This window comes from Ursus maritimus, unplaced genomic scaffold, assembly GCF_017311325.1.
Source record: "Ursus maritimus isolate PB19 unplaced genomic scaffold, ASM1731132v1 scaffold_2, whole genome shotgun sequence".
Classification (NCBI taxonomy): domain Eukaryota; kingdom Metazoa; phylum Chordata; class Mammalia; order Carnivora; family Ursidae; genus Ursus; species Ursus maritimus.
Genome location: NW_024424452.1, coordinates 104,533,967 through 104,553,539, shown reverse-complemented (window position 1 = coordinate 104,553,539; position 19,573 = coordinate 104,533,967). Strand labels below are relative to the sequence as shown.

Sequence of the window (19,573 nt, the reverse complement as noted above, 5' to 3'; positions counted from 1 at the left end):
AGAATGTTTCAGATTTTATTTTTACATTTTTCTTTGCCTCTCACAGATAATTGAGTTCTAGAGTGATCTGAGACCTTAAGCAAAGCCACAGTGCTCACACAGTTTCAGCTTGGACTCTCCCTGTAGAACTGGTCTTAGAATACAGGACGGGGAGCTCTGTTCTAGGATAAACACCCTATAACTATTTGCATCGGTTATAAATAGAGTTCATAGATGGGCATCTCTTTCTGGACCTCTTTTTGACGGTCTGTGATTTGCTTTGTAATTGAATTATACTCTAGTTCATGAACTTTGTAAAACCTTTGTGTGAAGTTAAACTCATTCTATGAGGGAAGGTTTTGGTTTGTTCTTTCCATCAAGGTAGGCCAGAGAGTGTTAATATTTAACGTGTAGGACAAACAGTTTTTTTCTTTAAAGTTTTTGCCGTGGCATCATATTTTTCCACGATAAATGGTTACTACCTTTGTCCCATGAGCCACTGCAGGTGGCTTTCACGTTCTGCCTCGGACTGTAGCAGGGACAGAAAGTGAAAGTTGGGGTTGAGTAATAGGATAATAACGTGTTTTATTTTCTTTCTTAGTTTCCTTCTGTACTGAATAGTCATGGACCGTTCACTGTGTCTGGCCTGGATGGACCACCCACCCCTGGCCCATTTTCCCCAGATCTACAGAAAACATAACCTATGCACTTGTGGAATGAGAGAACCAAGGAATAAAGAAACAGAGAGACATTCAACATGATTACATTTGAAGTGAGCGATTAATAGTTCTACAATGCTAATAATAGACTATTGTGATTTTTGCCATTCCCCATTGAGATGCCTTTTTAAGATTCCCTTTGAATATGACTGAAGTTGGACTGTATATAAAAATGCCTTAATTGGAGTTCAAACTCCACCTCCCTCTTCCTTCCTTCACTCCTTCCTTCACTCCTACCTTCCTTCCTTTCTTTCTAAATATTTTGAGCTTTGTGTTAAAGAAATTTTTGGTGGGGTTTAGCAGCTAGCTATGCTTTGCAAGAGCAGTTAAGAACAAAGTTACTCCTTTTGCCTTATTGGGACCCTTTGGCCAGGAAAACAATGAATGCTTTGAGTGTCTTATTTGGAGAGATGTGAAATGCAGTTGGCCGTATATTCAGGACTAAGTGTGTTCTGTGGAATAACTAAAAGTGAGCTGTATACAAGCAGTGAAGGAAAAGGAATCGTTCCTGTTCACACAAAGTAAGATTGGAGGAATATTATTGGAGAGATTCTATTTTGCTGTGAAGGGTAGCATACTAAGCAACTCCACAGAAAGACTCTTACTTACCTTTATCACAGTGGGTTTCGTAGCCATAGGTGTGATTTCGTCTGAACCTGTGAACAGAGCGTGGAGCCTAGTCTATTTCAACGTAGGAAGATGTTTTAAACCTGGGGTTTAAGACAGTGTTTGCAACAACCAGTGAGACTAGGGGACCCCATCTCTAGCACAGAAGTGCCGCCGACTCTCTGGGTGGTATGATTATACCCCCGTGGTACACAGCCTGGTAAGTGATGGCTTTTAGGGTGAAGCTGGGTTTTGAATCTGGAGGTGTCTCTGAGTCAACATTCAGCTGAATGACTTGAAACAACATGTGGGGCTGTCCCAGTTAGAAGAGACTTTTTCTTTTCTGTTCATTTTACCCTATTTTCCACTGCATTTTTACCTTCTTTTAAATTTAAGGTTGTTAGAGGTTGTGATAGTTTTAAAGATGTTATTAGGAAGATGAAAAGCAAAGCAAAGCCTCCAAATCTGTGGTCAGGTAGAGATGTGTTTATTCCTTTGACAAAAGTTTTTTTTCAGAGAGCGGCAGAATTTGTTTGGAAATGCTCACACGCAGGGATTGGATTGTTCACATCAGTAGTGAGAAACGCAGGCCTTCATCTCTGCGTTACCACATTTATAAAGTATTAGCGTATGGTAATCAGTGCCAGGTGTGGGCGGAGTTGTGAAGCCTCCAGACTGAACTGATACCAACTTCACAGTGGAATCTTCTGAAAACTTGGCTTTTAAAGTCTAGAGTTGATTATATGCCCCCCACCACCACACTGCCCATTAACCTCATCTTTTAACTCTAGAAACAGTTCTTGTAACTGAATCCCATCCACTAAGTGGAATGAGGGAGTAAGGATTTGAGGGCTCAGATGGACACTGAGACAAACCAGCATCTTCCAGACGTGTAATGCTCACTTTAAATATGTTTCTGCGCAGTGTAGAGAAGCTGTAGTGTGAGGCGTCCACACTAGGCTAGTAGCGGCGGAGGGACGGTATTCAGGGAGCTGTCTCTGTATTTGTGGTGTGGGAGCCCTGTCAGCGGTTCATTTGTGGTCACCAGTCGGAAGACCTGTTCTTGAGGGGGGCTGTAGCAGTGTCGCAAGGCCGTGTTCCGAGCGATGGCGAGCAGACGATGGCCCTTGGCTCCCACATGGAGTCGTTTACTCTGCATGCTTCTTCGAAATCGGACCTCTCAGCAGCACTTTGGAATAGTTTTATTAGGTTAATGAATATTTTGTACTTTCAATGTAAGTATTGATGGCTTGGTTTAACTAGGTATTTTTAATTTTGAAAGCACAAAAGTATTTTATCTTTTTGAAGTAAAGGAGAAAAGCCATTGGTCATTTTCATAGACAGTATCTTTGAAGATTAACTGTCGCAGCACAGGGGTGCCTGGGAACCAAGGGCACCATTAAAACTCAGTCACAGCAGCTTCCTACGAGCGAGTTTTAGTGAGTCCTCTGTCCTGCAAACCAGCCCCGGAAGCCTCCAAGAGCGCGGGCCTCAGGAGACTGATGATCTGCTTTCTCTTTGAGAGCAGCTGACGTGGAGAAGTGTGTGTGTGTGTGTGTGTGTGTGTGTGTTTCCTTTTTTCAATGAAAGTTTACAACCTTAGCTCAAGGGTATGAGGCAGACCGTTCTGTTTGTAAACTACCTCCTTCCTGAAAAAGTCTCAGCTTCATGTTTTTGGAACATCCAGGGTTGTTCTTAGCGTCAAAAGCTGACAGACCACTTCAGATCAGTATTCACTAGAGAGACTTCTGTTTGGTATCTGTAGCTGGATTCCATCACGAGGCACTTCGCCAGGATGATGGCTGGTGGGCAGAAGTAGCCCAGAGTAAGGTAAGGGAGCAGGTTGAATGAGTTTTTTAATCATCTGTGATTATCTTATTACCTTTTCATCTGCTCTGGCCCATATCTACTCATTTGTATGCTGGGAACATACAACCAGGCTCTCTGAAGGGGGAAAAAAAAGAAGTCCTGAAATTGGAGCATTGGCTGATTCCATGATGTAAATGACTCCCCCTGTGGCTGAATTTAAGCCACTGCCTTAGAATCGAGCAGGGGTGAACACAGAGCTGCACACTCAGCCGGCATCATTCCATCCCAGGGGTGGATTTTCACATAATTTCTAACATCATTTTTTTCTCATTCATATGCTGATTTTTTAAAATACAAAATTAAAATCACATGTCTAACTTCAGTAATTTTTTTTAATGGTTTGTCAATGCTTGTGTAATATAATATTCCTCATGACGTATTCTGTGTGTTCTAACAAAGGTGAGAACTTCCACCGATTTTTAAAAATACATATGTAAGGGAATAATCCAGAAATCCTCAAAAAGTCAATGTAAGCCTCTTAGAATTAAAATATAGTTTAACTTTTCCACATTTTGATGGCAAAAATATGAGTATAAATTTTTTCTTCAGATTTTGATGGGGAAAGTAAGCCCATGAGCCCATCTATATACACATGTATATATGGTGAAAGGGTACGGGATTTTTTTTAACTGGAAGAATTCCTTGACGATTTACATACTGTATTAGAGGTCCAAAAAGGCAGGTGTGTTGAGTCTATTCACCTGGCACAATTTCTGGTTTTCTCCATACTGTGTGTCACTCTGGCTTGGAGGGGAAAGGAAGTCAGAGGCTTGGGATGCTGTGGCCGTCACAGCAGGCTCTTGGTCACAGTGTCACTACAGGCCCATTCATAGCTGGTGTTATGTGAGGTTTGGCCTGGTAACCTTGTTTCATCCTGATCTCAGAGTATTTGTTAGGATTGTGAAGTTCTGAAGTCAGTTTTGTATGTTTCTAGGGAACACAAGCACCTGGAAGCACCCCCTGGCATTTCAGAAAAGCGGTCTCCAGCCTTTGTGAGCACACACCTTGCTCAGTAAAAGTTTTTGAACGCCATTTTCCTATTGCAGAATCAAACGTGTGTAAGTTAAGTTGTGAACCGCTGTGTGAAAGTCATGTACATTATAAGACGTACACAAAAATCGGAATTAAGGATGGTATAAAAAGGAAATCTTGACTGTAAGTTCTAGTATTTTCTTCTTGCCCCCAGGAGATTGTCTTGTGCGCCTTCTGGCAGCATGCACTCTCTACCTTAAAGACCCCTGACTCGGTATTGTGTCTAGTCCGATCTTGAAAACAGAAGGTGGATGCTTTTGTTGTGATATACGGAGGAATGCTTTACATGTTTGAGCTGATTTTCTTGTCATATCTCTAGAAGTTCCATTTGGAAATCTTCAGGAAAAGTTGTCTTCAACTTCCTGAAATGTATTAATTCTTTTTCATACATAACCCATTACCAGATGTTCTCCAGAGCTTCATGCATAGTCTTTTTGACAACCTGTTTTCTTTTCTCTCCAAATTAGGTATGACTCTGTAATTGACTTTTATTTGACTACTCTGCCTACAAACTTCTTTTGGTCTTATTAATGTTCTATTTTACCAACGAATTCTGAATTATTTTAAGTTGCTTTATGCAAAACTCTATAACCACCTCCATTTTCTTGCTGCATTCATAAGTTTTGATTTTTTTATTTGTTGGAACATTTCAGCATCTGAAGAAATACTTTCCTTGACGGGCCAGTGCTACTTACCACTTCACTTACTTGTATATATTTTAGTTATACCTGCCAGAAATCTAGAATGGTGCTCGGTGCCGCTCTTAGGCGTGTAGACCAGTCTGGAGACGAGTGCATGTGTCTTTGTGCAGAAACCTGGAGCTCCAAATGAATCACCAAACCAACGGGAGAGTTAAAAAAACTACTCACCGTGTTAGCTGAGGGAAGGACAGAACACGTTATTTCTAAATGGAGCTGAGAAGTGAATTGCTCACCCCACAGTAGGGAAGTGCAGGTCAACATGAACTACCTTTCTTTAGCGGGTGCCCTGACCCGAGAGTGGGTTCTATGGAAAACATTTTAGGAATTACCTTCTTGGTTTTGGATCAACAAATAAATGTGGTTAGTTCTAATGCTGCATTACCTGAAACAAGGTGCCCTGTTATTCCTCTTAGGTCATCAGAATTCTGCTTACCGAAGTTTGAAGTTTTTAATCTTAGAATCTAGAATTCTTGTGGGTGGTAGTGTATTAAGCAAGAAAAGAAGGCGGTTTGATTTCATTTCTCGTACTTGGTGGAACCTGTAAGCACAAAAGTCATGTTTTGACCTGTAAACAGAGCAGTCTGAAAGGTGAGTTGTTGATGTGGTTTAAATGTTCCATTTGAAGCTGCCAGTTCCATCAGGCTTTTCTGAAAAAAAAAAACAAAACCCAAACCAACTTGCGATAGATTGATGGCCTGCCAGAAGGTGGCAGTCGCTGGAATGCTGCCATTTGTCATCTACACGGGGCGCCCCGGAGTGGCTTGTGTGAGAGGGAAGGTGTTGGCTTTCAGGCTTTCCAGAGAAACCAAGACATTCGAGCTGTTGTTAACATCGTTTTAAGTGAACCCCCTAACAAAACTCTCGAGGGATACAATCAAACATAGTAACCCTCTTGAACTCTAGGTGTTTTTAGTTCTCATCAGAAAGTTTTATGAGGTTTAAAATTTTATTTTTAAAGATGTAATTGGGAGACGAGAGCATTTCCTTCCAAGTCTTTCTGGTGTATCGGCTGAGTACCTGTGTACGTGTGGGTATGCTGCTGTTCTGAGTGTGTGCGTGTGCGTGTAAGTAAATCTTTCAGAGGGAACATACAGTTTTCTTCCTTTAGGATGGCTCCTAGGCTATTTTATATAAATCTTAAAAAAAAAAAAAATTGGCCGCACTTTGCAGTTGCCACTTTTAAAAAATGAATGCCCTGCACATTTATTTTTAAATCCCTAGAATCATAGACTTTAAAGGCTAATTGTTGCCACCATTTTAGAACTAGAAGGCTGCACGTGCCATGTGCTGAACGAAGCCAAGTTGACCCGTTCTCCTGGCGTGTGCATCACTGCCCTTTCCTAACATTTCTACACTTCCACTTTTGTGTAGAATCCTCATTCTGGTGGGGTCGTCTCAAGTTTCTCAGGGGTTTATACTAAGAATAGTATTTCTAAAGTACAGATTTGACCGTGAATTGATGAAATGGTGGGAGTTCGGGCACCGTAGCCTAGTTTATCCTTCTAAACTGTACCTAAAAAGCATTAGCAGAAACCTCAGAGTATCTTGGGCTGAATGTTCTTTTCAGCTTTGCCTTGTTTCCCATCTCATAAGGGCCCATTCTGACTCTTGTCCCTCCAGGGATCATGAGCCCTGCTAGGACAGGCCTGGGACCTTCTGGACAAGGGTGGGCATGGCCTGTGGCTGGGCCAGAGTTCTAGCCAGTAGAATCATTCAGATAAGCCTAGAGTAGAGTTCAGGGGTGGGAATGCCACGTACTGGTATTAAATCACTTGGCACTTTTTGGGGCACCATTATTAGCACTGTTTTGTTATTAATAACTGGAAGCACTTAAAGATTTTGTTTAATTTTGACCTAAGGATACTGAGGGTCAGAGAAGTAATGTTTCTCATTTATGTTTTCTGGAATTAAGACTCTTTGGAGAAGAGACAAATAGATTACCAAATGAGCCATTCTTTCAGGCTCTGGAAGGTATGATCTTTCAGCTAGGAAGTTTTAAAATCATTTACAAGCTTTTAATACTGTGCTTTGTAAAAATGTATGACTTTTTAAATGATCTGCAGTTGATGGGGTACACTCAGCTTTGTAAACTATCCACTTTCCTGTTCACTCGTCGTTGCTTATTGTCCGTTAGGCGGGGGACATAGTCCCTTCTAAGACATTTCATATTTTCTGTTTTTGAGGGCAGTATTACCAAGGCCTTTATATGTACATTACATTCAGTGCTTATGTGAGAAGTAGCAATGTCTTACGAACTTCCCTGTTCACGATTAGTGAAATTAACTAATATGCATATATGTAAAGATAGAAATTAATACAATTAAGTTTTTTGATCACTCGCGGCCTATTGATTCGGTCTGGCCATTTGATTTTCCTAATCACAGTCATATCGGCTTCTGCACTTTTGCCTTCATGTAGTTTCACTGACCTCTGTGGGTAGGGAAGATTAAATGTGAAACACTCAGTCCAGTCATTCTGCTACTGGTAGCTTTGGTTTGAGGTGAATACAATTTTTGACAAAATTAGTTTTTTAGAATTCTACCCTTTATCGGACAGATAATCAAGTTGGCTTAAAAACAAAAAGAAGTGTACAACTTTGCATTTTGAAGAATAAACCAGTAATTTTCTGTGAGCTCTACTGGATCTTCAGGTGTGGTTATCACACGGAAGTTGAATGTTATTAAATAGTCAACATTTGATTTCCATCCACCCCGTGTCTGATGCGGAAGAAAAGCATATGGCTGCTGTGGCATTAACACCGGAGAGGAGAATTCTTTTACATCCGCGTCTTAGTTTAGGAGATGCGGGAAAAAGAACTTGTCAAGGGTGCTTTTCTCCAGCCTAGATCAACTTGACTGAGAAGACCGTTCCTTCGTTGTTTATTTTCCCCCTTGTTGAAATCGATCTCTCACAGTATCTAGTATCCACCCCTTCTGTGTCCGTGGAACGCTTCTGTGTAATGCAGGCGCACACCTACCCAAAGCAATGAATGAGGGTAACGCGTCACTACTACCTTGTCTTAACGTCCGTGAAATTTATGTTAGGGAGACTTTCAAAGTATTAAAATCGCTTTTTTTCTTCTTCCCCAACACCGCAGTTAATATGATGGTAACCGCTACCATTTATTAAAATCATACTGATTGTTGGTGCAGCTGGAGAGAAGCAGCCGTGTCTCCTAGCTCAGCAGTCTGACCTAGTCTGTCGGGAAACAGAGGGGTGATGTTTTAAGGCTGATTAGGATTGACCGTAGCCAGAGTCTCGAACTCTGTTCGAATGCGGCAAAGAACCTTCACACAGAGCGTAGGTAGGCGAGGACGACGTGCTAGCACTTTGAGGGCTTTATGATATGCTGCTTTTAAAAGAGAAGAGTGTAGCTGATACTCAGTGCATCTCCAGACGTAGCAAGGCGTTGCTCTGATAACCAATCAGGTGATCGGTTTTTCTATCACTTCAAGTTTTATGCAAAAATTTTGTTAAATTCTGTAATGGTGATGTGCGCCTTTTTAGAAAGATGATGTGTAAAAAAAACCTATTTTTATGCAGGAACTGACAGAGGAATTTGCTTTGTATAATGGCAAGCTAGCTTTAGGAAAGCACTGTAGCAGATTAACTGAAGTCCAAAACTATATAGATATGTTAATAGGTATATGTGCAACTAGATATGGACAACAATTGTATTTTTTTAAATAAATATTTTTAACAAAATGACTTTCTGAATTGATCGTTCCTCTCACATCCATTGAGGTGGTCTCTGTGGATTCTGTGTTCATCCATGCTAAATACATAAGTGTAAGTTAAAAGTTCGGTTTCCCCGTGGTTATCATTAAAACCTGGTCTCAACTATCTGATGCACATCTACATTAAAATAGTTAAAGCCTGAGCTGGGATATAGGTGGTGGAAAGGGGAGACTGTAAAATGATCATGGATATAAAAAGGAATTAAGAGAACTCGATGGGCTAGAAAAGTTACTCTCCATGTGAAATCTTTTTATTTTACTTCTGAATTCCACTTTTTAATTTTAAAAAATTTAATCCGATTCATTCTAGCCCTTGCGAGAAGCATGTTTTGCTTATTTCTGCTCAAGGCATTGTCTCTTCGTGTAGTTTTCAGCATAAGAAACTGAAGACTTGAGTTCATGAAGTAAATGAAATGAGGCTCTTTCAGAACTGAGTTGATCCAATATCCATGGGGAAAGCGGGGTTAGTAAGTGGCACACATTACATCACAGAGGTCTGTCTCCTGTCCCTAGGTGTGGATGACAGGATAGTGTCACAGAGGGTTCTTTGGGGGCCGCAGTGAAGAGTCCCTTCAGGTGGTGGGTAAGCCGTGTTCAGGTGGTTGGGTAGGAACCACTTCTGACGACTGCTGGATCCTAAGCCACTGTGGTCACAATATTACCTATAACAGCAGTCCCATGAGGTCGAATAAGTTTGGGAAATGGGGGCACCACCTCTTGGAGATTCAAAATGCATTATTAGAATATGGAAAGCTCTAAGAAATCCTTCAGTAAAAAAGCTTGTTTGATCCACCATTCTCTAACCTTTCTGTGGACACATCCTCCTGAGAGGCATAAGGTCCATTTTGCAGTCACTTTGGGTTTTTTAGATGCATCGAATGACAAAAGACTAGCCCAACATTGGGTAATTTCCCAGGGCTCACGTTACCAGGTAGGAGAGCATCATTAACTTTTGGAAGCTTTCACACTGACTGTCACTAGAAAGCACAATACTTGTGATAACGCCCCGTAACTGGAGTCCATGAAGGTGACTTCCCTTAGGATAACCCAAGGACGGCATGTCATGAAAAATGAAACTGGAAAGATCATTTCTACCCGATGGAAAGCAGTGGTGTCAAGGTGGTTGCTGGAGCATCACGATTGATGTTAGGATTCCCATGCGCTTTGAATATGTCATCATCATCGTTGCCAGAAACCCCGCTCTCGTCCAGGCTACCGTCCACGTTGCCCAGTCCTGCGGTTGATAGTCAGCCCTCATTGGAACTCCTGGTGGCGTTGGTTACTTCCTCCTCGAGATACTCTTCACGATGCCTTCTAGGAAACCACGGTCCCTCCTGAACTTCCTCCTCCTTCCCTGGCTTCTCTCGCCCTGCTGGATCATATTCTTTCTTCAAACCTCGAGGTGTTAACCCCAGGGCTCAGCCTTCCAGCCTCTACGTTCTCTCTCTCTCTCTCGGCGGTCTTCTTCAGTCCCAGGGCTGTAAGTGCTATGTGTATGTGACCACGAAATTGATACCTTTGGGCTTGACTTTGAAGCTCTCAACTTTGAAATTTACCAGCCTTCTTGATATCCAAGATGGCATCAAAAAATGAACATGCCCGAAATAGAGCTGTTGAGCACCACCCCCTTCATCTTCCAGTGGCCGATGGCCTTGTCATAGGGCCAGGAACTCAAGTCACGTGCCTTGGGGTCATCCTAGATTCCCCTCTTCCTCACACCCACGCCCCATCCATCAGCAAATTCTGACTTTGGAAATATAGCTTGAACCCAGTCACATTCACTACTTCTGACGCTACCAATGTTGTCCATCATCCTGTCTTACATAGTCTGGGCCGTCGTGCCCTTGCTGGTGTCCTGGTCTCACTCCTGTCCCACAGTTCCTCCACACAACAAAAAGTGTAAGTGAGGGATGCCTGGGTGGCTCAGTCGGTGAAGCGTCTGCCTTCGGCTCAGGTCATGCATGATCTCAGGGTCCTGGGATGAGTCCCGAGTTGAGTGGGGCTCCCTGCTCAGCGGAAAGCCTGCTTCTCCCTCTGGCCTACCGCTCTCTCTTCCCACCCCTCCTCTGACACACAAATTTAAAAAATCTTAAAAAAAAAAAAAAGCGTAAATGAGACCATGTGCCCTGCCTGTTCGCAACTCCCACTGAGCTCACATAAAAACCACAGAATCCGGGCTCCTGCCGTGGCTTGTCTGATCCGGCCCCTAGCTGCCACTCCCACCTATTTCCTTCCTCTGTCCCACCGTCCCCACTGCACTTCAGCCCATGCAGGCCAACGCCCCTGCCCCTGCACCCCTGCCCCTGTGCTTGCCCTGTCCCCCGCCCGAGCCCCAACGACAGGCTCGTTCAGCTACTAGGTACTCGGAGTCGCGGCTCTCGCACTGTGTCTAGGTTCCGGAGCAAACGGCACTTCCTCAGGAAGGCTTTGCAAGAGCATCACTTGGCAGTCCCTCCTCCAACCCCCTTCCTCCAGCTTGATCTTCCTTCATCCCGCGGCATGTTCTTGCTGTCCATCTGTTCTGCTGCAGCGTAATCTCCAGGAGGCAGGGACTTCTGGCTCGCGCTCTGCTCTCTCTCTACACAAGCAGTGCCTTGAACACAGCGGGTACTCCATCAGTCTTTCTAAAACGAATGAAGGACTGAAAGACCTCCAGTTCACTCTGTCTTCCTTTAGTGAATCTGGTGTCCGGATGGATCAGATTCCCACCTCCGAGTAGCAGAGGGACACCTGGGCACAGGGTGATCGGGCTGCACTCTGAAATGTCAAACCTCTTTAAAGGAGGACGATCAGGTAAAAAGCCTACTTGCTCTGTAACTGATTTTGAAGTGTGGTAGAAAAACCTATCTGCCTTCCCTTATTCTGATTATATTTAAGAGGGAGCAGTGATTCTCAGTCCTGAGAGTTTTGTTTCTTCTAAAATAATTCAGCCATGGGAACCTATAGTTTGAGAGAGACCGCTCTTTGGGAAATATTTGGTCATTTGTTTCTGAGCTTCATATAAAAGAATCCATTGTCCATAATGGGTAACACGTATTAAATTTAAAATATTTTATTTCAGGAAAGATACACTTAGATTTGTTTCAATCTTGTTTTCTATATTCTTAAATTAATCATGACACCTTAGATAAAGTCAATGATTCTTCTTTCTAAATCTGTATAAAAAGGAAGGGGTTTTTGTTTTGTTTTGTTTTTGAAAAACCACAAGAAAAATACAACTTTCTTTTTTGTCCAGGTCAGTCACTCACATTTAAGTCTGGCAGCCATCAAATGCTTGTAAGTATTTACAGATCTAGTTAAAACGACACCTCAGACCATCAGCTTTCAAAAAAGAATTTGGATTGTTTGACTTACAATAAATATGTACCAAACATATGAACAATTTTGAAGCCGCTAATGAGGTTTTAAAAATAAAAATTGTCAACATTGATTAAGCAGTTTCTGTCGGGCATTCAATCGTTGCTTCGAACAAAGTCACTTAATTCTTTCAGAAGTCCTTTGAGGTAGGGTACGTGCTTTTAGAAATGTCACTTAAATCTAAAAAAAAAAGAAGAAAAGCCAGGCTGGAAGAGCATCTGTAATCTCTCTGCCCGGGGCCACGAGGCTAGAGGGGGAGGCCACCACCGGGCTCACTCCCCCCTGAGTCCCATCAGCACACAGGGTGCTGGCAGACGGGACCAGTGCCACAGATCTGGGAGACACCGGTCCAGACACCGGTCTGTGTGGGGCACACCGCTTACACCTGCTGCTGAGAACCTCGATCCACCTTCCCTGTTCATACAGGTACATTTGTACCTACACAGAGAATCTGCAGGTAATAGCCATTTCACTCCTTACGGAGCCTCAGTGCTCTTAACCCTTTCCAAGTGGCCGGCTTGGGATTCTCTCTGGGTCACCAGGGGACGCTCTCTGGGCAGGAGCGCTTCCTCCTCAGTGTGTTGCCCCGTGTGTGCTCGGCACCCCAGCTTTTTGTTAAAGGAAACAACTTGACATGGTATAAAGAGCTTTTTTTCCTCTATAAAAGATGACAAGTTTAAATTAGTTTCGAGAAATTCTTAGTGCTGTTTCTACACCTTTTATATGCGCAATGTCAGTCAAGAAAAACAGACTCTTCAAAAAAAACAAAAAAGAAAAAAAGAAAAACAGACTCTTCATCCCGTTCTCCCAGAAACTTCGGGCCAGTTGGCATTGCCTCTTAGCAGTGGTCGGCTGATGGATGTTTAACGATGGGCTCTGGCGGGGGTGGAGAGGGGGAGCAGAAGAAAAGCCAGGATGGAGAGCCTTTGCTAGTTTCTGTGGGGTGAATATTCCCACATGGCCCATCTCCAGCCACCAAACACATGATCATTGAAAGTGCTGCTGGAAGGAGGTGCTCAGAAGCACACTTTCCACTACACAGACACAATACACGTGAAAAAACTTCAAGGAAGTGATGAGTTTTGAGTGGTTATGACCTTTGTTTTTAATGTAATTAATTGTAAGTTTCTATAATTTCATTTTGAATAATGGCTGTGTTTAACAACCAGCTCTCGGAATGAAATTTTAACAATCGGCTTTTGGAAGCGAGTCTGAGCTAGCCCAGCTTACCACCGAATTAGTGTCCCAAAGATAGCAAGAGTCACTTTCCCTACGATGTTTGAGATGTTACATGAATTACTGATATCAGCACCCGGAATTTGAGGGACTTCGGACTCTCAAAAAGTAAAAAGCACATACATTCTTTGAGCATGCCAGGGAATAACTTGGGGTTTGTTTTTGACCAATTTAAAATATATCTACATCTAGCAATGATCATTGAACTTTACAATTTCAACTTATTCTTCCAAACTTCAACTAAATGTGATCTTCAAACCCAGGCAGGGTGTGGTCCATGCAAGAGGTGGCCGATGGAGTGAAGCTCACGGCTGTCTTCTTCCTTCCTATCTGGGTATCCTGGACAGCTCTGACCAAAGGTCCAAACCAGGGAAGGGGAAGGGGACTTGAATATCCATCTGGTAAACTTCTAATGATTTGCCCCAGGAGGATCCAGGTACCAGAAGTCAATTTAATCTCTTGTACCCAACCAAGGATTAGTGGAGAAGACCCGAGCCAAGGCGTGGAGAGATGGCCTCCATGCCTCCCCCAACTGTCTCGCACACTTCGGTCTGTGCTGGTTTCCAAGAGCCTGGCAGTCTTCGCCGGCCCCCTTCACCCAGCTTTACCTCTGGTAGCACTCTGAACTCTCCATTCCTAGGGCTTTGTCCTGGGTAGGAACTACGAAAGAAAAAACAGGGAGCGTGTTCTAGCAGCTCTGATGGGCTGCATCAGTTCCTTCTGAGAGCTTCCCCAGGCTTTTGTTTCTCTACCATTCTATGGCTCCGCAGGGAGCCAAGTCCAAAGTCAGACTTACTAGTTCTGGCAAACCAGTGGAGGGAGTTTGTTAAGACTAGTGTCTAGGGCTTGAGGAATAGAGGTTTCTTTTTGTCTCCCATGAATAGGGAGCTCATTAGGTGTTACTCATCGCATATTCAAACATTTCTCGAACCTAAATGAAGGCTCCGTGCTGAGTGCTAGGCTATGTACCTGCCACCTCAGGGAGCAAGGCTACAGGTAGTGCGGACTCAGGGCCCCATTGTTCTTCTGGGCCTTTAAACTGAGCGGCTGCCTGAGCGAGAGGACCGCGGATAGCTGTCCCTTCCCCTTGTTTTGGTGATTGTTTTGCTCTCACGGAGAGTATGAGGGCTCTGCCTGGGCACCTTCTCTTAAGAAGTGGCTCCATGAAGAGCTGATACGCTTGCTGGGGCTTTGAGATCTCTGGGCAGAAGGGCAGGGAGGCAGGGAGGCTCAGGGGTATGAAAATAGCTTTGGGACTCCCCTTGCCTGGGGTCTCCAGGAACGAGACTATTCTTAGGAGGCATCTTTGCCCTGAAGGAGCTTTCCTTTGCCACTTGGCCCAAAGGACCTCTTTTTGAAAAAGAACTCTGGACTAGAGTCAAAATCCTAAACTGCAAAGAGATGGCCAATTAGGCTTCTGGGCCGCGTTCCAGCCAAGGAGGCAGACTCTGCCTTTCAGGGCCCCACACGGGCTGGAAAGAGATTCTTGGCCCGTGGTCCCATGGCATGGTGGGACGCAGGAAGCCAAGTTCACACTCCATGCCCCTCTCCTAACGGAGAAACCATGAGTCAGCCCGTCCCATTCCCTCCTGTGCTAAGAGTCCGGTGCAGACAATCGCGCGGCAGAGCAGGAAGAGGGGGAAAGGAAGCTGTAGAAAGATAAACATTTCCTTGCATTGTACTTGGACCAGAATAGCCTTTGTGGCGTGCTAAGATGGCCAGCATCTCCCACAGCCTCCCCCGCTCTTGTGTAGACACGGATTCTTTCCTTACCTGATGAGAGTCCAGGGTGCATCCTGTGGAAAAACAGGAGCAAGATATAGAAGGTGAAAGCCAAGCAACCAAAGATCACGCCGCAGACCAGGAAACTGTAGCTGCCCTGAGCCTGGAATACCTGCCAGAGGGGAAGACAGACACAGACCATCAGAGCCGCACACGAAGGCGTACTGCAGGGAGCAGCTTCCTCCAACCCCTGGCCCGCTCCTCCGTCAGGTGGCGGCCCGCCCGGCACACCGCTGGGCAGGACCGCGGGTAGAAGGGCCGTCTTGGCTTCGCTTCAAGGCTGTTTCTGGAGGAGGCAGAAATCCTGCTTTGAGGCAGGGGTTGCACCCCATGACCCCGGCCGTCCCTGCTAGCTCTTGTCTGGAACCTTCTGGAAATCTCCATATCTTCCTTAAAACTCTGAACCCACAAGGCCTAACCAGAACTTTGCAAAAGATTTTATACATATCCTTTTATCGTGGGAAATGGAAAGCACAGGCCAAGGTGGTTATGGAACTCCCATGGACCCATCACCTGACTTTAACATTCAGCACCAATTTCCTCTGTTACCCCACCCCTACCTCCACCCCCCGACTTCTTCCCTGCACTAGATTACACCGAAGCAAACCCCAGACATCACGTCATTGCGACACAGCCCTTCTCCCTCCGGGCAGGGCACCAGAAGAGGGAAGGAGGGTTGTGATTAGGGGCATGTGGGAGACTGAGAGACCTGGGTTTGAACGTCCTGTCACTTATTAGAAGGAGGACTAACCGAGGGCAAGCTGCTAATTTACCCGACTTTCAATATCCTCCTTTGTAAAAAGGGGAATGACATGCACGCCTTAGAGCCTTCAACAAAAAGCAGATGTATTTTTTTCTCCTGGTGAACAGATGACACATGGGTCTATCTGAAGAGAAGTCGGAGGGCTGGCCCTTGATCGGGGCAGGAGCTGGGCCCCGTGGAGGGTGGCCAAAGGCTAGGAGAGGTGGGATGGGGATGGTCGGTTGAGAAGGGGTGGGAAACAAACTCCCGTCCCCCCTCAATCCCATCCCAGGCGCTGGGAGCTAACGGACATTCCCACGGGGCCCTGCTGGCCCCGCTCCCAGACAGGCCTTGTGTTTGCGTTGGACTGTACCATACATCCCTTCACATCTCCAAGTCCCACATTCGGAAGCTCAGCTTTCAAAGCTGGCTCAGAAGCAGAAACAGGTAATAGATCGTGGGGGCCCTGCTTGCTGGGCGGGACCCTCAGGGAAGGGACAGCATGGGTTCAGAAGGTGGCTGGCTGCATCTTCCCGCCTGCTCGGAGGGGAGCTCCCCAAATGCTGGCCCCTTCCCCTAGAGTTTCCCCACATACCGAACCAACCAGCATCTGAAGGACCATCTCGCCAATTCCTGCCCCCGTCACCAGCACCGTGGTCGCACAGCCTGACCCCAAAGAGAAGGATTTGGGTTAGTAAAAGCAAGTTAAGGAGAACCAAGTCAGTTGGTATAACCCCCATTATTTCTGGGAAGACTTCGGAAAATGGTATGATGGCATAAGAGGACTACTTCGAATTCCTCCGATTTCTCAGACTCTAGTCCTTAACTTTGCTTTGGGAATGCTTAGGTCCTGCTGTCACTATGTTTTCACTGTTCTAGAACCTTCAGTACTCAGGGTTGTCTTCAGGGTAGATTCCAACTTGCTCAGCCTGGCATTAGGAAGGATCCTTCCCAATCTGGCTGCCACCTGCCTTTCCAGAAAGCTTTCCTGACCTGCTCTGGCCAGCCCTCTGCTCCGGGCAGACCCATGTCCTCACTGCCCCTGTGCTGCACTGACCGGCCACAGCTCTGCCTGCTCCGGCAACATGGCACAGACCTTCTGAGTCCAAGCTTCTGAGTCAGACTCGGGTCCTGGGCCCAGCAGAGTCAGCTACTAGCCGTGTGACCTGAGGCCCGTTCCCCCCTTCTCTAGGCCTCGGTTTCCTTCTGTAAAACGGGCACAAACACCCTCTCCATAGGGTTGCCCCATGGGAAGTCCGATGCAGTACAGGGCAGTGCTTAGCCTTGTGTGGGCACACCGTGAACCCGCGAAACCCCGCCAGTTGTCTGCTTCACCCCTTCAACGCTGCCTGCAGGATAAAGACCCCAGGCTGTCACGTGGTTTGCAGGGCCCTTTATAACCTGTCCCTGCGGAGGGCTCAGACGCCTCTCGCCCCTGCTCACAATCTACCCTCCAGGCCCTCCAGCCGGGAGAAACCACCCACTTCCCGCCCCTGCGCAGTCCTGCGCCAGGCCAGGTTCCGACGCATGCGTTCACCGCCTCCTGAGCGTGCCCCCCGTGCCCCCACATCTGCCAAGCTCCTCTCATCTTCTAAGTTCCTCCTTCAGACCTCCTCTAGGAACCTCCCCCAGGCCCTAAACCTGCGTTTCCCTGGGCCCCTCCACCCTTCTCCCACGCCCCCCACGGTCTGTCTACAAGCCCACGATGCAGGACCGAGCCTTGAATTTTAGTTCAGTGGCCAACATACGGTAGATGCTTAGTGTTTTTTGAAAAAACAGGGATCATCATTGTTGACTATGGGTTCAAGATCTTTTGGACTGGCTTACATTTCTCTCTCTCTGCCTTTGCTGTTACTTTGTTCACGGCCCCCGCCCCACCCTTCCCTGGAATGCTTTTCCTTCCTCCTGCCTTTCCAAATCAGGGGCCAGCTCCCCGTCCCATCAACTCTGTGAAGCTATGTGTGGATTCAGCATTGGTCACTCCCTTCTCTGAATTCCAGTAGCATCCATGTCTATGCCGCTCATTCATTCAAAAACCTTCCAGTACTTTCTGCGCAGCAGGTACCGAGCTGAACGCTGAGAGTACTCAGATGACCAGAGTTAACATACAGAGAGCACCTGTGAGGCAGTTAAGCCCCTAAGTCAAGTGTTCATCTCCCCTAATGCACAAACAATCCCACAGGTAGGTGCGTGCACCCCCATTTTGTAGATGAGAAAACAGGTTCAGAAAGGGGAAGAAAAGGGAATTGTACAAGGTCACAAAGCCAGAAAGTGTGCAGGCAGGACCGACATTGTGGTGCCCGCACGTCGGGAGCACGTCGTCGAGGAGAGGACACAGATAACATAGGTACAGAAGCCTTGAGAAAGGTACAGCTTTTCAAGGGGCTTCAGAGAAGCTTCCAGAAGGGGTGGAGAGAGAGGGACAGAGGAGAGTGGGCACTCTGGGCAGAGAATAGCAGGTCATTCACCATGGCTAGCATGCAGGCCCAGTGGCAGCGGGGTGAGAGGAGGCGCGAGAAAGGAAAAGAGCCCCACAGGAAGTCATGCAGGCTGTGACCGGCTCTGTGTTTCACAGGAACCCCTCTGTAGCAGTGCGGGGGACGGCCTCCCAAGTGGTCCTACCTGGGCTGCACTTCAGAACCCCCAGTAGTTCCGGACCTGTTCTATCGGACGTTGTGGAAAGAAAGCCCAGGCCTTGGGGTTTGTTACAAGCGCTCCAGGTAATTCTTTTTTTTTTTTTTCCAAGATTTTATTTATTTATTTGACACAGAGAGAGGGAGGGAGGGAGAGAGCAAGCACAAGCAGGGGAAGTGGCAGGCTCCCCGCTGAGCAAGGAGCCCAATGTGGGGCTCCATCCCAGGACCCCAGGATCATGACCTGAGCTGAAGGCAGCCGCTTCACTGACCAAGCCACCCAGGCGCCCCACTCCAGGTGATTCTAATGTGGGAGCAGCACTGAGAACTACGGAGGGAGGCAAATGGGAAGGGGACAGGCCAAGACCTGCCAAAGCAGAGATGGAGGTGATAGAAACTGGGAAAGGCTGGGCACCATGAAGCTTTCCAAGCAGGCCCGTGATAGGAAAGGCCTGACCTAAGGCAGGGATGGTGAGAGAGGAGACGAGGATGGATTTGAGCGATCATTTGCAGGCAGAATCAACCAATACCAATGAGTGTTATTATTGTTATTATACTCTAACATTTAGCTTAGTTGATTTGTTAATTTCTTTTTAAGTAGGCTCTACGCCCAAGGTGGGGCTTGAACTCACGACCCTGAGGTCAGGCATCGCATGCTGTATGGGCGGAGTCAGCCAGGAGCTCCTATACTCTGACACTAGTTGACCACTTAGAACTCTGGGATCTTCCGTGTGACATGGGATACCAAAGTTACTTCACTGCTTCCCTTACTCACTCGAGGTTTGGTGATCATCCTTAGATTTCAAGGATCCAGGCCTCCCATCTCTTGTTACTGTGGGTAGCTGAGTTGGTTTTAGCTCTAATGGCTCGGGCCACCCCCATGCCTCCTACACCCATTTCCCCCACTACTCCCCTAAAGAAATCACTCCTTTGCAACGCTGGTTTTCGGACACCCTACGGCACTGTAGTGACTTCTAAGGGTAATGTTAAATGTTCAAAGTATAATTATTTTTAATTAACTCATTTTAAAAAAAGATCTTTACTATATGCCGTTGGGAGGCTACAGAAACGGGAGGGAGATTACTGGAGAGAATTTGAGGTTTCTGACATCAAAGAACCCCATCCTCACAACCCAAATCGAGGGTGGAGGCACTGTTCTAATCCTCTGGGCTTCCAAAAA

At 46.0% G+C, this 19,573-nt stretch overlaps 2 protein-coding genes across 3 annotated transcripts in view; one reads left to right on the top strand and one right to left on the bottom strand.

Moving 5' to 3' along the window:
* The window catches only part of ELK4 (ETS transcription factor ELK4), a 20,313-nt gene extending 11,699 nt beyond the window's left edge, over window positions 1-8,614 (top strand). For both annotated transcript variants that reach the window (XM_040636516.1, XM_040636517.1), the window contains exon 5: window positions 581-8,614. In XM_040636516.1, the coding sequence (XP_040492450.1) occupies window positions 581-679 (99 nt within the window). In that variant the 3' untranslated portion in view covers window positions 680-8,614. The remainder of the gene's footprint in view (window positions 1-580) is intronic.
* A 2,829-nt stretch (window positions 8,615-11,443) lies between these two features.
* MFSD4A (major facilitator superfamily domain containing 4A) overlaps window positions 11,444-19,573 on the bottom strand; it is a 32,018-nt gene continuing 23,888 nt past the window's right edge. The window contains exons 8-10 of the mRNA XM_040636515.1: window positions 16,356-16,426; window positions 15,010-15,130; window positions 11,444-13,896 (exon numbers count right to left, since the gene is read on the bottom strand). Coding sequence (XP_040492449.1) covers window positions 13,841-13,896; window positions 15,010-15,130; window positions 16,356-16,426 — 248 coding nt within the window. The 3' untranslated portion in view covers window positions 11,444-13,840. The remainder of the gene's footprint in view (window positions 13,897-15,009; window positions 15,131-16,355; window positions 16,427-19,573) is intronic.